This window comes from Dendropsophus ebraccatus, chromosome 12, assembly GCF_027789765.1.
Source record: "Dendropsophus ebraccatus isolate aDenEbr1 chromosome 12, aDenEbr1.pat, whole genome shotgun sequence".
NCBI lineage: Eukaryota > Metazoa > Chordata > Amphibia > Anura > Hylidae > Dendropsophus > Dendropsophus ebraccatus.
Genome location: NC_091465.1, coordinates 87,468,311 through 87,486,482, shown reverse-complemented (window position 1 = coordinate 87,486,482; position 18,172 = coordinate 87,468,311). Strand labels below are relative to the sequence as shown.

Sequence of the window (18,172 nt, the reverse complement as noted above, 5' to 3'; positions counted from 1 at the left end):
GGATATAAGAGCTCCCCCCCCCCCCATAATCAGGATGGTGTTATAGACAGATATAACCCGGATAAAGCGTACCCCCATAATCAGGACTGTGTTATATGTAACTCCCCAGCATCAGTGTCAGATATCAGATGTTCTGGATTGGTCACATGGTGATGTCTGGCACAGTAAGTGGAGTTTATAGCAAAACCCCTCTACATGGCTCTAGGGGTCTCTCCTCATGGCTCTGGGGGTCTCTTCTCTCCACATGGCTCTGGGGGTCTCTTTTCATCCTTCTGAGGGTCTCTCCTTGTCTCCTCTGGGGGTCTTTCTTTGCTTCTTCAGATGGCCTCTTCTCTCCTCATGGCTCTGGGGGTCCCCCCTTGCCTCCGCTGGGGGTCTTTCCCTGCCTCTTCTTTGGGTGTCTCCTTGCCTCCTCTGCGGGTCTCTCCCTGCCTCCTCTGGGGGTCTCTCCTTGCCTCCTCTGGGGGTCTCTCCTTGCCTCCTCTGGGGGTCTCTCCCTGCCTCCTCTGGGGGTCTCTCCCTGCCTCCTCTGGGGGTCTCTCCCTGCCTCCTCTGGGGGTCTCTTCCTGCCTCCTCTGGGGGTCTCTCCCTGCCTCCTCTGGGGGTCTCTCCCTGCCTCCTCTGGGGGTCTCTCCCTGCCTCCTCTGGGGGTCTCTCCCTGCCTCCTCTGGGTGTCTCCTTGCCTCCTCTGCAGGTCTCTCCCTGCCTCCTCTGGGGGTCTCTCTCTGCCTCCTCTGGGGGTCTCTCCCTGCCTCCTCTGGGGGTCTCTCCCTGCCTCCTCTGGGGGTCTCTCCTTGCCTCCTTTGGGGGTCTCTCCCTGCTACCTCTGGGGGTCTCTCCTTTGTGGCTCTGCTGTGTGTATGTGGAGCTGATCTCCTCTGGGGGTCTCTCCTTGCCTCCTTTGGGGGTCTCTCCCTGCTACCTCTGGGGGTCTCTCCTTTGTGGCTCTGCTGTGTGTATGTGGAGCTGATGCAGGGTGCCAGGCCGAGCCCGGCCCACAAGACACATGGTAGGTTACAGCTGCTGCAGCATGGTGCGGGGTATAGTGAGTGGTGTGTGGGAGAATGGGGGTAGTAGTTACCTGAGCTCGGAGAGGCCTGTTCCTGGGCAGGCGCAGTATCTGGGAGGCTGCTTGATGATGGCTGTCGGGCATTTAACCCTTTGCAGGTGTTAGGTTCTTCCCCATCACTGTCAAAGTCAAAGAATTCCCCCTCATCATCAGCATCGTCCTGCTCGGGACCACCGCTGCTACCCTCCAGGGGGACGTCATCTGAGAGGATAGTAAGTCACATTACATACACGTAACATTCCTGATCACATTTATGTAACATTACTGATCACATACATGTAACATTGCTGATCACATACATGTAACATTGCTGATCACATTTATGTAACATTACTGATCACATTTATGTAACATTACTGATCACATTTATGTAACATTACTGATCACATACACGTAACATTACTGATCAAATACACGTAACATTACTGATCACATACACGTAATATTACTGATCACATACACGTAACATTACTGATCACATTTATGTAACATTACTGATCACATACACGTAATATTACTGATCACACATATAACATTACTGATCACACATATAACATTACTGATCACACACATGTGACACACCGAGGGTTCTGGGTTATTACACACGGGGGGGTTCGGGGGGAGGGGGTAGACACCTGAGTTTTTGGGGGTGCAGGCAGCTGAGCTGGATGTTATTGAGCAGCACACTCGGGGTGTTAGTGCGGGGAGGGGTCGGGTAATGGGTGTGCAGGGTACTGTACCTAGTGAGTGGAAGTGAAACCGGGAACTCTCTGCAGAATCCATCTTTCTTGTGCTTGGACCTGAAATACAGGGACAGACTAAGCATGACCACCGTGTCACAGCCTGAGTGCCCGCACCTCCTGGTACCTGCACCTCCCAGTACCTGCCCTGTGCCTGCACCTCCTGGTACCTGCCCTGTGCCCGCACCTCCCGGTACCTGCCCTGTGCCTGCACCTTCTGGTACCTGCATCTCCTTGTACCTGCCCTGTGCCTGCACCTCCTTGTACCTGCCCTGTGCCCGCACCTCCTGGAACCTGCCCTGTGCCAGCACCTCCCGATACCTGCCCTGTGCCCGCATCTCCCGGTACCTTCCCTGTGCCCGCACCTCCCGGTACCTGCCGTGTGCCCGCACCTCCCGGTACCTGCCTTGTGCCCACACCTCCTGGTACCTGCCCTGTGCCCGCACCTCCCAGTACCTGCCCTGTGCCTGCACCTCCCAGTACCTGCCCTGTGCCTGCACCTCCTGGTACCTGCCCTGTGCCCGCACCTCCCGGTACCTGCCCTGTGCCTGCACCTTCTGGTACCTGCATCTCCTTGTACCTGCCCTGTGCCTGCACCTCCTTGTACCTGCCCTGTGCCCGCACCTCCTGGAACCTGCCCTGTGCCAGCACCTCCCGATACCTGCCCTGTGCCCGCATCTCCCGGTACCTGCCCTGTGCCCGCACCTCCTGGTACCTGCCCTGTGCCCGCACCTCCTGGAACCTGCCCTGTGCCAGCACCTCCCGATACCTGCCCTGTGCCAGCACCTCCCGATACCTGCCCTGTGCCCACACCTCCTGGTACCTGCATCTCCCGGTACCTGCCCTGTGCCCGCACCTTCTGGTACCTGCATCTCCCAGTACCTGCCCTGTGCCCGCACCTCCTGGTACCTGCCCTGTGCCCGCACCTCCTGGTACCTGCCCTGTGCCTGCATCTCCTGGTACCTGCCCTGTGCCTGCATCTCCTGGTACCTGCCCTGTGCCCGCACCTCCTGGTACCTGCCCTGTGCCTGCATCTCCTGGTACCTGCCCTGTGCCCACACCTCCTGGTACCTGCCCTGTGCCCGCACCTCCTTGTACCTGCCCTGTGCCTGCATCTCCTGGTACCTGCCCTGTGCCTGCATCTCCTGGTACCTGCCCTGTGCCTGCATCTCCTGGTACCTGCCCTGTGCCCACACCTCCTGGTACCTGCCCTGTGTCCGCTGCCAGTATGACACCACAAACAGCCGGAGCACCCACAGCACAGTATTTAGTGTACACAGTAACACCACCTGCCCCTCCCAGACACCAACCACCTGTCACCACCTAACCAGAGCCGCCCAGTCATTTCCAGCCTGTGAGTAAGGTCAGCGCACAGTATTACTCCTATTTTTTATGTACGGTCAGCACACAGTACTACTCCTATTCTCTATGTATGGTCAGCGCACAGTACTACTCCTATTCTCTATGTATGGTCAGCGCACAGTATCACTCCTATTCTCTATGTGTGGACAAAGCACATTACTACTCTATATACTCCTGTTATTTATGTCAGGTCAGAGCACAGTACTACTTCTCTATCTGTTCACTGAATGCTACACAGTACCACTTCTCTCATTCTGGATTCTGCACAGTACCACTTCTCTCATTCTGGCTGCAGCACAGTACCACTTCTCTCATTCTGGCTGCAGCACAGTACCACTTCTCTCATTCTGGCTGCAGCACAGTACCACTTCTCTCATTCTGGATTCTGCACAGTACCACTTCTCTCATTCTGGCTGCAGCACAGTACCACTTCTCTCATTCTGGCTGCAGCACAGTACCACTTCTCTCATTCTAACTGCAGCACAGTACCACTTCTCTCATTCTGGCTGCAGCACAGTACCACTTCTCTCATTCTGGCTGCAGCACAGTACCACTTCTCTCATTCTGGCTGCAGCACAGTACCACTTCTCTCATTCTGGATGCTGCACAGTACCACTTCTCTCATTCTGGATGCGGCACAGTACCACTTCTCTCATTCTGGCTGCAGCACAGTACCACTTCTCTCATTCTGGCTGCAGCACAGTACCACTTCTCTCATTCTGGATGCTGCACAGTACCACTTCTCTCATTCTGGCTGCAGCACAGTACCACTTCTCTCATTCTGGATGCGGCACAGTACCACTTCTCTCATTCTGGATGCTGCACAGTACCACTTCTCTCATTCTGGATGCTGCACAGTACCACTTCTCTCATTCTGGCTGCAGCACAGTACCACTTCTCTCATTCTGGCTGCAGCACAGTACCACTTCTCTCATTCTGGCTGCAGCACAGTACCACTTCTCTCATTCTGGCTGCAGCACAGTACCACTTCTCTCATTCTGGATGCGGCACAGTACCACTTCTCTCATTCTGGATGCTGCACAGTACCACTTCTCTCATTCTGGATGCTGCACAGTACCACTTCTCTCATTCTGGATGTCTCTTATAGCACCCACATCAAGTGATTTACAGCAGTGCAAAGTATTTAAGCCAAGAGCAGCAGAGAGGGTCTATCAGAGAATTTTATAGGTCCCTGACCACAGGGAGGAGTAACGTGAGACTGCAGAGCCTAGCGCAGCCTGAAGAGGGCGATAGGGGTGACTATACTGCATGGTCACCTATAACCCCAGCATCCATCCAGGCATCATTAACCATTATGAGCGTCTGATCATTAGGCTGAGATCCCACAAACGATATCTGATGCAAGAGCACAGGGGGGAACGCATAGCAGGGGACACACAGGGGGGAACGCATAGCAGGGGACACACAGGGGGGAACGCATAGCAGGGGACACACAGGAAGGAACGCATAGCAGAGGACACACAGGGGGGGAACACATAGCAGAGGACACACAGGGGGGAACGCATAGCAGAGGACACACAGGGGGGAACGCATAGCAGGGGACATCCAGGAGGGAATGCATAGCAGGGGACACACGGGGGGGGGGGGGGAGACACAGGAGGGGACACACAGGAGGGAACGCATAGCAGGGGACACACAGGAGGGAACGCATAGCAGGGGACACACAGGAGGGAACGCATAGCAGGGGACACACAGGAAGGAACGTATAGCAGGGGACACACAGGAAGGAACGCATAGCAGGGGACACACAGGTAGGAACGCATAGCAGGGGACACAGCAGGGGACACACGGGGGGGGGGACACAGGAAGGAATGCACAGGGGGACACACACACAGGAGGGAACGCATAGCAGGGGACACAGCAGGGGACACACGGGGGGGACACACAGGAGGGAACGCATAGCAGGGGACACACAGGGGGGGACACACACAGGAGGGAACACATAGCAGGGGACACACAGGAAGGAACGCATAGCAGGGGACACAGCAGGGGACACAGGAAGGAATGCACAGGGGGGGGAAACACAGGAGGGAACGCATAGCAGGGGACACAGCAGGGGACACACAGGGGGGAACGCAAAGCAGGGGACACAGAGGGGAAACGCAAAGCAGGGGACACACAAGAGTGAACGCATAGCAGGGGACACACGGGGGGGAGACACAGGAGGGAACTTATAGCAGGGAACACACAGGGGGGCACGCATAGCAGGGGACACATGGGGGGGGACACACAGGAGGGGAAACATAGCAGGAGGGGACCCATAGCAGGAAGGGACCCGGGGACACACAGGGGGGGACACACAGGAGGGGACGCATAGCAGAAGGGGACACACAGGAGGGAACGCATTGTAGGGGACACACAGGGAGACCACATGGGGGGGACATACAGGAGGATAAGCATAGCAGGGGACACACAGCAGGGCACACACAGAGGGGACGCATAACAGGAGGGGACACACAGGAGGAAACGCATAGCAGGAGGGGACACACGGGGGGGAGGCACACACAGGAGAGAACGCATAGCAGGGGACACAGGAAGGAACACATAGCAGGAGGGGACACACGGCGGGGGGGGGAAACAAAGGAGAGAACGCACAGCAGGGGACACACAGGAGGAAACGCATAGAAAGGGACACACAGGAGAGAACACATAGCAGGAGGGGACACACGGCGGGGGGGGGGGGACACAGGAGGGAACGCATAGCAGAGCGCACACAGGAGGGAACGCATAGCAGGGGACACACGGGGGGGACACAGGAGAGAACGCATAGCAGGGGACACACGGGGGGGAACGCATAGCAGGGGACACACAAGAGGGAACGCATAGCAAGGGACACACAGGAGGGAGCGCATAGCAGGGGACACACAGGAGAGAACGCATAGCAAGGGACACACGGGGGGAGGGGACACACAGGAGGGAAAGCATAGCAAGGGACACACAGGAAGGAACGCATAGCAGGAGGGGACACACGGCGGGGGGGGGACACAGGAGGGAACACATAGCAGGGGACACACGGGGGGGGGACACAGGAAAGAACGCATAGCAGGGGACACACGGGGGGAGGGGGACACAGGAGGGAACGCATAGCAGGGGACACACAGGAGGGAACGCATAGCAGGGGACACACGGGGGGGGGCACAGGAAAGAATGCATAGCAGGGGACACACGGGGGGAGGGGGACACAGGAGGGAACGCATAGCAGGTGACACACAGGAGGGAACGCATAGCAAGGGGCACACAGGAGGGAACGCATAGCAGGGGACACACATGACGGAACGCATAGCAGGGGACACACAGGAAGGAACGCATAGCAGGGGACACACAGGAAGGAACGCATAGCAGGGGACACACAGGAGGGAACGCATAGCAGGGGACACACAGGAGGGAACGCATAGCAGGGGACACACAGGAGGGAACGTATAGCAGGAGGGGACACAGGAGGGAACGTATAGCAGGAGGGGACACACGGCGGGGAGGACACAGGAGGGAACGCATAGCAGGGGACACACAGGAGGGAACACATAGTGAGGGACACACAGGAAGGAACGCATAGCAGGAGGCGACACACGGCGGAGGGGGACACACAGGAGGGAACGCATAGCAGGGGACACACAGGAGGGAACGCATAGCAGGGGACACACAGGAGGGAACGCATAGCAGGGGACACACAGGAGGGAACGCATAGCAGGGGACACACGGGGGGGGACACACAGGAGGGAAAGCATAGCAAGCAGGAGACGTGATAACAATGAGAGTAATGGCCGCAGGAAAGATACAGTGATCGTTTGTGCAGCCTGGTCACATGATTTATGGTACCTTGCAGTGCAAATGATCTCACTGATCACCACTTGTTTATGGCAGCGGACGGCCGGAGACCTTTTACACGGACTGGTTATCGGCAGGCTGTGCTGCGGCCAATAATCGTCCTGTGTGAGATCAGACAGATATCAGGGCATATGCGGCCAATAACAATACATTTAAATGGCTACACAAACGATACTGTGATTGTTCATGTGGCCCGGTCGCACTGCACATGTGCACTGATCTCGCTGATCGGCCTTGGTTTGCAGCCACGGGAGGCCGATGATTATTAGGTCTAAAGGGACCGTAACATGAGGCCCCCGGGGAGAGGTGAGGGCGGGTTGTTACTTTCTCTGCACATGTGAACGTGGCCTATGGGGTAAGTGCAGCTCTGGAGGTGACTGGAGTATAATTCAGCAGCCGTTCATGTACAGCGATGGATTCCATAGTGGATACAGAGATGAGTGGCAGGCTGGGAACCTGTCAGGGACACATTCTCATGTCACACAGCAAATGAATGACCGAACGGCAGAGCCAAGGTCAGGGCAGCGGATGGCGGTGTGATTTATATACCAGCATGACATCTACCCTGACAGCCACCAGTCCAGGAGTCCACCACGTGCACAGTAACACTCAGCATCTACTGAGAGATGTCAGGGGTTATACTCCCATCACAGCTGCAGTATAAGACATACAGGAGCAGAACAGTGAGTGCAACTATGGAGGATAAGACATGATGTAACAGCAGAATAGTGAGTGCAGCTCTGGAGGATAAGACATGATATAACAGCAGAATAGTGAGTGCAGCTCTGGAAAATAAGACATGATGTAACAGCAGAATAGTGAATGCAGCTCTGGAGGATGAGAAATATGAGACATGATGTAACAACAGAATAGTGAGTGCAGCTCTGGAGAATAAGACATGATGTAAGAGCAGAATAGTGAGTGCAGCTCTGAAGGATAAGACATGATGTAACAGCAGAATAGTGAGTGCAGCTCTGGAGGATGAGACATGATGCAACAACAGAATAGTGAGTGCAGCTCTGGAGGATAAGACATGATGTAAGAGCAGAATAGTGAGTGCAGCTCTGGAGGATAAGACATGATGTAACAGCAGAATAGTGAGTGCAGCTCTGGAGGATAAGACATGATATAACAGCAGAATAGTGAGTGCAGCTCTGGAGGATAAGACATGATGTAAGAGCAGAATAGTGAGTGCAGCTCTGGAGGATGAGACATGATGTAAGAGCAGAATAGTGAGCGCAGCTCTGGAGGATAAGACTTGATGTAACTGATGAATAGTGAGCGCAGCTCTGGAGGATAAGACTTGATGTAACTGATGAATAGTGAGTGCAGCTCCGGAGGTGATTGGGGTAGAAGATGTAACACAGTAGAGAAGTAAAGCAGAACCCTGTCCAGTCTGCAGGTAGCTGCTGGGGAGCTGCTGGAGGACACTCACTATAAATACCCCAGTGAATGATGGGATACCATGTGCAGTAATAGCTGAATGTCCCGACTTGTTTCTATGTCCTGAGCAGCCGCAGGTGGAATAATGCAAATCCCTGCTCACAGCTCATCAGGCAGCGGCGGCCTCCAGCCCAACTATCCTGTTCTACAGGAACTCGCTGATCATAAAGAATGTGAGAAAACAGGAAAGCAAGTATCATGTAATATTCACTGTCACTGTGGGCGGAGCCGTGACTACCCTCCTATACACAAGTCCTTATAACAGTGATGTCATCCAGGGGGCGGGGCTGTGACTACCTCTCTATACACATGATATACAGGGGGCGGGGCTGTGACTACCTCTCTATACACATGATATCCAGGGGGCGGGGCTGTGACTACCTCTATACACAGAATATACAGGGGGCGGGGCTGTAACTACCTCTCCATACACATGATATCCAGGGGGCGGGGCTGTGACTACCTCTATACACAGAATATACAGGGGGCGGGGCTGTAACTACCTCTCCATACACATGATATATAGGGGGCGGGGCTGTAACTACCTCTCCATACACATGATATACAGGGGGCGGGGCTGTGACTACCTCTCTATACACATGATATAGAGGGGGCGGGGCTGTGACTACCTCTCTATACACAGGATATACAGGGGGCGGGGCTGTGACTACCTCTCTATACACAGGATATACAGGGGGCGGGGCTGTGACTACCTCTATACACAGGATATACAGGGGCAATGGCTGTGACTCCCTCTCCATACACATGATATACAGGGGGCGGGGCTGTGACTCCCTCTCTATACACATGATGTACAGGGGGCGGGGCAGTGACTCCCTCTCTATACACATGATGTACAGGGGGCGGGGCAGTGACTCCCTCTCTATACACAGGATATACAGGGGGCGGGGCGGGGACTACATCTCTCTACACAGGATATACAGGGGGCGGGGCTGTGACTCCCTCTATACACATGATATACAGGGGGCGGGGCTGTGACTACCTCTCTATACACATGATATACAGGGGGCGGGGCTGTGACTCCCTCTATACACATGATATACAGGGGGCGGGGCTGTGACTCCCTCTATACACATGATATACAGGGGGCAGGGCTATGGCTACCTCTATACACATGATATACAGGGGGCGGGGCTGTGACTACCTCTCCATACACACGATATACAGGGGGCGGGGCTGTGACTACCTCTCTATACACATGATATACAGGGGGCGGGGCTGTGACTACCTCTCTCTACACAGGATATACAGGGGTCGGGGCTGTGACTACCTCTCTATACACAGGATATACAGGGGGCGGGGCTGTGACTACCTCTCTATACACAGGATATACAGGGGCAATGGCTGTGACTACCTCTATACACAGGATATACAGGGGCAATGGCTGTGACTCCCTCTCCATACACATGATATACAGGGGGCGGGGCTGTGACTACCTCTCTATACACAGGATATACAGGGGGCGGGGCTGTGACTCCCTCTCTATACACATGATGTACAGGGGGCGGGGCAGTGACTCCCTCTCTATACACAGGATATACAGGGGGCGGGGCGGGGACTACCTCTCTCTACACATGATATACAGGGGGCGGAGCTGTGACTCCCTCTATACACATGATATACAGGGGGCGGGGCTGTGACTCCCTCTATACACATGATATACAGGGGGCAGGGCTATGGCTACCTCTATACACATGATATACAGGGGGCGGGGCTGTGACTACCTCTCCATACACACGATATACAGGGGGCGGGGCTGTGACTACCTCTCTATACACATGATATACAGGGGGCGGGGCTGTGACTACCTCTCTATACACAGGATATACAGGGGGCGGGGTTGTGACTACCTCTCTCTACACAGGATATACAGGGGTCGGGGCTGTGACTACCTCTCTCTACACAGGATATACAGGGGTCGGGGCTGTGACTACCTCTCTCTACACAGGATATACAGGGGTCGGGGCTGTGACTACCTCTACACACATGACATTCAGGGGGTGGGGCTGTGACTACCTCTATATACACATGATATACAGGGGGCGGGGCTGTGACTACCTCTATACACAGGATATACAGGGGGCAATGGCTGTGACTCCCTCTCTATGCACATGATATACAGGGGGCGGAGCTGTAACTACCTCTCTATACACATGATATACAGGGGGCGGGGCTGTGACTACCTCTCTATACACAGGATATACAGGGGGCAGGGCTGTGACTACCTCTCTATACACAGGATATACAGGGGGCGGGGCTGTGACTACTTCTCTATACACAGGATATACAGGGGGCGGGGCTGTGACTACCTCTCTATACACATGATATCCAATATGATAGATGTGGTATAAGGTTTGTGGACTTCATGTCTGATCACTATGTTATGTGACTGTACAGGTAACACCAGTTATATGATGAGCTTTGGGTGTAGTTACCCTTTAATAATTAATCATGGTTAGCACTTGCCTGGGGGAGCAGCAGCTGTTTCATGCCGCTGTTATATCAGCTTAGTAAACACGACAGCGAGGACAGGTGACCGCCCTGCTAGATCCTCAGCGTCCCGCCACACTACAACCGCCCCTCCCATAGGGGGCACCCCAAGTTTTTAATAACTTAAAGGGGCTGTCCTAGTGGACACCCTGTCCCAAAATGCAGCCACCCCATAGATGAGTGAGTACAGCCGCTGACAACATGACCGCCCTGCAGCGCCACACTCTGGCCGCCCTATACAACTGCCTAATATCTCTAATATCAGGAAAGTGGGACAAAGCAGAAATCCTGGAGCGGATCTCCTGGTTATAACAGGGGATTATAATGTGACAGGTCCATGAAAATTATACCTCAGACTAATGGCAGACCCCAACCGACCCAAAGTGCTCCGCATCCCTGAGGTAACACTGCCTGTCACAGATGGGGGCAGCACAAAGTATCTCATATACAAAGTATGCTGAGAAGTAGTACTGTGCATTGTCCATATATAGAGGATTAGAGAAGTGGTACTGTGCATTGTCCATATATACAGGATTAGAGAAGTGGTACTGTGCATTGTCCATATATAGAGGATTAGAGAAGTGGTACTGTGCATTGTCCATATATACAGGATTAGATAAGTGGTACTGTGCATTGTCCATATATACAGGAAAGGAGAAGTGGTACTGTGCATTGTCCATATATACAGGATTAGAGAAGTGGTACTGTGCATTGTCCATATATAGAGGATTAGAGAAGTGGTACTGTGCATTGTCCATATATACAGGAAAGGAGAAGTGGTACTGTGCATTGTCCATATATACAGGAAAGGAGAAGTGGTACTGTGCATTGTCCATATATACAGGAAAGGAGAAGTGGTACTGTGCATTGTCCATATATACAGGAAAGGAGAAGTGGTACTGTGCATTGTCCATATTTACAGGAAAGGAGAAGTGGTACTGTGCATTGTCCATATATACAGGAAAGGAGAAGTGGTACTGTGTATTGTCCATATATACAGGAAAGGAGAAGTGGTACTGTGCATTGTCCATATATACAGGATTAGAGAAGTGGTACTGTGCATTGTCCATATATACAGGAAAGGAGAAGTGGTACTGTGCATTGTCCATATATACAGGAAAGGAGAAGTGGTACTGTGCATTGTCCATATATACAGGAAAGGAGAAGTGGTACTGTGCATTGTCCATATATACAGGAAAGGAGAAGTGGTACTGTGCATTGTCCATATATACAGGAAAGGAGAAGTGGTACTGTGCATTGTCCATATATACAGGATTAGAGAAGTGGTACTGTGCATTGTCCATATATACAGGATTAGAGAAGTGGTACTGTGCATTGTCCATATATACAGGATTAGAGAAGTGGTACTGTGCATTGTCCATATACACAGGGCTGAGTAGTGGTACTGTGCACTGTCCATATATACAGGGCTGAGAAGTGGTACTGTGCACTGTCCATATATACAGGGCTGAGAAGTGATACTGTGCATTGTCCATATATACAGGACTGAGAAGTGGTACTGTGCACTGTCCATATATACAGGGCTGAGAAGTGGTACTGTGCACTGTCCATATATACAGGGCTGAGAAGTGATACTGTGCATTGTCCATATATACAGGACTGAGAAGTGGTACTGTGCACTGTCCATATATACAGGGCTGAGAAGTGATACTGTGCACTGTCCATATATACAGGACTGAGAAGTGGTACTGTGCAGTGTACATATATACAGGACTGAGAAGTGGTACTGTGCACTGTCTATATATACAGGACTGAGAAGTGGTACTGTGCACTGTCCATATATACAGGGCTGAGAAGTGGTACTGTGCAGTTGCTCCAGTGACATCCCCCTTGGCAGGTCATAGAGATCACAGTATGGAGAGATGACATATAACAGAATGGCGCTCCCTCCCCCCGCTCTCGGGGTGTAACAGAGACTTGTCCGCCCGCCGCTTGCCATGCCAGTTACTGACTAACCTTCTATATTGGGAAACATGGTGCAGACTGTGTGAGGACGGGGGAGATCCCGGCTTCATATCACAGCAGGAGTATAACCCCCATCCGGCCTCAGCCATGATCCCCACTCCTCCACAGCTCCCATATACAACTCCCATATAAGCTGTATCAGGGGAGCTGTGACATCACAACTCCCATATAAGCTGTATCAGGAGAGCTGTGACATCACAACTCCCATATAAGCTGTATCAGGAGAGCTGTGACATCACAACTCCCATATAAGCTGTATCAGGAGAGCTGTGACATCACAACTCCCATATAAGCTGTATCAAGAGTGCTGTGACATCACAACTCCCATGTAAGCTGTATCAGGGTAGCTGTGACATCACAACTCCCATGTAAGCTGTATCAGGAGAGCTGTGACATCACAACTCCCATATAAGCTGTATCAGGAGTGCTGTGACATCACAACTCCCATGTAAGCTGTATCAGGGTAGCTGTGACATCACAACTCCTATATAAATTGTATCAGGAGAGCTGTGACATCACATTACTAAGGATCGCTGTGATGTCACATTACTAGGTGATGTCACAAGACTAAAAAACAAGTGATATCAGGGCAGTAGTGATGTCACATGTCACATCCACTGGGCTTACCTATGATGAATGTTGGAGGAATCCAGCGTCACCTCTGACCCCTCCTGCCTCCTCTGTAGATCTGTATATATCATTTTACTGGGGTATTTTCCCACCTTCAGAGACCCTCCCCCCCCCCCAGAGCTGTGTGTGACTGGTGTGACAGGTAATCTCGCTAACCTCCTCGCCCTTAGGGGCCGCATGGTTTCAGTCATCCCAGGAATCAACTCCCCCCCCCCAATCATATATCCACAGGTTATCCGTATACAGCGATTATATCCCTATCAGTATATTATCTGTATACAGCGATTATATCCACATCTGTATATTATCCGTATACAGCGATTATATCCCTATCAGTATATTATCTGTATACAGCGATTATATTTGCATCTGTATACAGCAATTATATCCACATCAGTATATTATCCGTATACAGCGATTATATCCCTATCAGTATATTATCTGTATACAGCGATTATATTTGCATCTGTATACAGCAATTATATCCACATCAGTATATTATCCGTATACAGCGATTATATCCACATCTGTATATTATCTGTATACAGTGATTATATTTGCATCTGTATACAGCAATTATATCCACATCAGTATATTATCCGTATACAGCGATTATATCCACATCTGTATATTATCTGTATACAGCGATTATATCCACATCAGTATATTATCCGTATACAGCGATTATATCCACATCTGTATATTATCTGTATACAGCGATTATATCCAAATCTGTATATTATCCGTATACAGCGATTATATCCACATCTGTATATTATCTGTATACAGCGATTATATCCCCATCTGTATATTATCCGTATACAGCGATTATATCCACATCTGTATATTATCTGTATACAGCGATTATATCCACATCTGTATATTATCCGTATACAGCGATTATATCCACATCTGTATATTATCTGTATACAGCGATTATATCTGCATCTGTATATTATCCGTATACAGCGATTATATCTGCATCTGTATATTATCCGTATACAGCGATTATATCCACATTTGTATATTATCCGTATACAGCGATTATATCCCTATCAGTATATTATCTGTATACAGCGATTATATCCACATCTGTATATTATCTGTATACAGCGATTATATCTGCATCTGTATACAGCGATTATATCCCCATCTGTATATTATCCGTATACAGCGATTATATCCAAATCTGTATATTATCTGTATACAGCGATTATATCCAAATCTGTATATTATCTGTATACGGCACAATAGATACAGACATCTTATTAATAGAGAGTGCTTTTGGATTTTTAAATTGTGTGCACTATCCCCTTAAGGTTTATATAAGACTATTGAGAATATTCATTAGATCTCTGGATTTCTGTGTGAATAGTAACACTGCTAAAAAGGATTCCTTATCTCTATTTTTATTATTATTATTATTATTAATTTATTATTTCATATATATTTTTAAATAAGTTTGTTAATCCTATTACTGGTCCAATGATCGCTGGTTTATGTAGTTAATCTATCGGCTGTTTTTTCTAACCTTTGAACTTTTTTGAGAAGATGTCATCAAGTGTGCGTTTTTATATGTCAGCTGACCGTCACATAGGCAGATGACATTGTGTCACAATGTAACTATTGTTTTCTACAATAAAATGATGAATGTTTTATCTCACCTGGTTGATGCTCTGAGCGGACCTGCGCCCCCTATGTGTGTTTCAGCTGTATCCATCCCGTTGTGAGGCTGCGCTTTGTTATTTATACTATTTGAGTGTTGTGCCTATTGGAGCATTGTTGATATCGCTCTCACCATTTGTCTCACCATTCTCTCTTGCGAGTATGTGGACCTGGCACATATATTCCCCTCCCCATGTCAGAACTCGCAGCAGTTCCGGAGGTATTTTAGCTTCCTGCATGAAATTTCCTGCAAATCCTGCAAAGAGAGCTCTAACCACGAGACAGCCTGCGAGGAGACATAGAGAGCTCTAACCACGAGACAGCCTGCGAGGAGACATAGAGAGCTCTAACCACGAGACAGCCTGCGAGGAGACATAGAGAGCTCTAACCACGAGACAGCCTGCGAGGAGACATAGAGAGATCCAACCATGAGACAGCCTGCGAGGAGACATAGAGAGCTCTAACCACGAGACAGCCTGCGAGGAGACATAGAGAGCTCTAACCACGAGACAGCCTGCGAGGAGACATAGAGAGATCCAACCACGAGACAGCCTGCGAGGAGACATAGAGAGCTCTAACCACGAGACAGCCTGCGAGGAGACATAGAGAGCTCTAACCACGAGACAGCCTGCGAGGAGACATAGAGAGCTCTAACCACGAGACAGCCTGAGAGGAGACATAGAGAGATCCAACCACGAGACAGCCTGCGAGGAGACATAGAGAGCTCTAACCACGAGACAGCCTGCGAGGAGACATAGAGAGCTCTAACCACGAGACAGCCTGCGAGGAGACATAGAGAGCTCTAACCACGAGACAGCCTGCGAGGAGACATAGAGAGCTCTAACCACGAGACAGCCTGCGAGGAGACATAGAGAGCTCTAACCACGAGACAGCCTGCGAGGAGACATAGAGAGATCCAACCACGAGACAGCCTGCGAGGAGACATAGAGAGCTCTAACCACGAGACAGCCTGCGAGGAGACATAGAGAGCTCTAACCACAAGACAGCGAGCTCTAACCACGAGACAGCCTGCGAGGAGACATAGAGAGCTCTAACCATGAGACAGCCTGCGAGGAGACATAGAGAGCTCTAACCACGAGACAGCGAGCTCTAACCACGAGACAGCCTGCGAGGAGACATAGAGAGCTCTAACCATGAGACAGCCTGCGAGGAGACATAGAGAGCTCCAACCATGAGACAGCCTGCGAGGAGACATAGAGAGCTCTAACCACGAGACAGCCTGCGAGGAGACATAGAGAGCTCTAACCACGAGACAGCCTGCGAGGAGACATAGAGAGCTCCAACCATGAGACAGCCTGCGAGGAGACATAGAGAGCTCTAACCATGAGACAGCCTGCGAGGAGACATAGAGAGCTCCAACCATGAGACAGCCTGCGAGGAGACATAGAGAGCTCCAACCACGAGACAGCCTGCGAGGAGACATAGAGAGATCCAACCATGAGACAGCCTGTGAGGAGACATAGAGAGCTCTAACCATGAGACAGCCTGCGAGGAGACATAGAGAGATCCAACCATGAGACAGCCTGCGAGGAGACATAGAGAGCTCTAACCACGAGACAGCCTGTGAGGAGACATAGAGAAATCTAACCACGAGACAGCCTGCGAGGAGACATAGAGAGCTCTAACCACGAGACAGCCTGCGAGGAGACATAGAGAGATCCAACCATGAGACAGCCTGCGAGGAGACATAGAGAGATCCAACCATGAGACAGCCTGCGAGGAGACATAGAGAGCTCTAACCACGAGACAGCCTGCGAGGAGACATAGAGAGATCCAACCATGAGACAGCCTGGAAGAAGACATAGAGCGCTCCAACCATGAGACAGACTGCGAGGACACATAGAGAGCTCTAACCACGAGACAGCCTGCGAGGAGACATAGAGAGATCCAACCATGAGACAGCCTGGAATGAGACATAGAGCGCTCCAACCATGAGACAGACTGCGAGGACACATAGAGCGCTCGGACCATGAGACAGCCTGCAAGGAGACATAGAGCGCTCCAAATGGGTGTAATGTTTCCTCCTGCAGTCACATTACTCCTTCCTGGGGGGACCCTGTTCGGGAAAACCCCTTGACCCCTGAGCCTGAAGTCACACAGAGAGAAGGAGGAGGAAGAGGAGCAGAGGTCGCTCATAGCAACAAATCACATCACTACATTTTTAGGCTATGTTCACACTACGTAAGAGACCGGCTGTTCCGTGACCCCGGTACTTAAGTACCGGCCGGATGATCTTTCGGCCACGGAGCTCTGATGCGGGCGCATCAGCGTGTGCCCGCATTAGAGCTTCCCATAGCACACAGTGAAGCGAGCGGCCGGAGCCGCTCGCTTCACTGTGTGAACTGACAGGTCTTTCTGCGGCCGGGATTCACTGAATTCCGGCCGCAGAAAACTGACCTGTCAGTTATTTGCGGCCCCGTATGGGATCCCGGCCGGAGCGTATACGATGTGTGTACGATCCGGCCGGGATCCCATTGAAGATAAGCTGGGGGTGGTGTGTGAGATACAGGGGGCCTGGGGGTGGTGTGTGTGATACAGGGAGTCTGGGGGTGGTGTGTGAGATACAGGGGGCCTGGGGGTGGTGTGTGAGATACAGGGAGTCTGGGGGTGGTGTGTGAGATACAGGGGGTCTGGGGGTGGTGTGTGTGAGATACAGGGGGTCTGGGGGTGGTGTGTGTGAGATACAGGGGGTCTGGGGGTGGTGTGTGAGATACAGGGGGTCTGGGGGTGGTGTGTGAGATACAGGGAGTCTGGGGGTGGTGTGTGTGATACAGGGAGTCTGGGGGTGGTGTGTGAGATACAGGGGGTCTGGGGGTGATGTGTGTGAGATACAGGGGGTCTGGGGGTGGTGTGTGAGATACAGGGGGTCTGGGGGTGGTGTGTGTGAGATACAGGGGGT

At 51.5% G+C, this 18,172-nt stretch overlaps 1 protein-coding gene across 9 annotated transcripts in view; it reads right to left on the bottom strand.

Moving 5' to 3' along the window:
- The window catches only part of ARHGEF10L (Rho guanine nucleotide exchange factor 10 like), a 91,182-nt gene that overhangs the window by 55,682 nt on the left and 17,328 nt on the right, over nucleotides 1-18,172 (bottom strand). For 8 of the 9 annotated variants that reach the window (XM_069948610.1, XM_069948616.1, XM_069948620.1 and 5 more), the window contains exons 2-3: nucleotides 1,810-1,869; nucleotides 1,082-1,270 (exon numbers count right to left, since the gene is read on the bottom strand). In XM_069948610.1, coding sequence (XP_069804711.1) covers nucleotides 1,082-1,270; nucleotides 1,810-1,869 — 249 coding nt within the window. The remainder of the gene's footprint in view (nucleotides 1-1,081; nucleotides 1,271-1,809; nucleotides 1,870-18,172) is intronic. The other variant, XM_069948617.1, reaches the window with a different exon arrangement.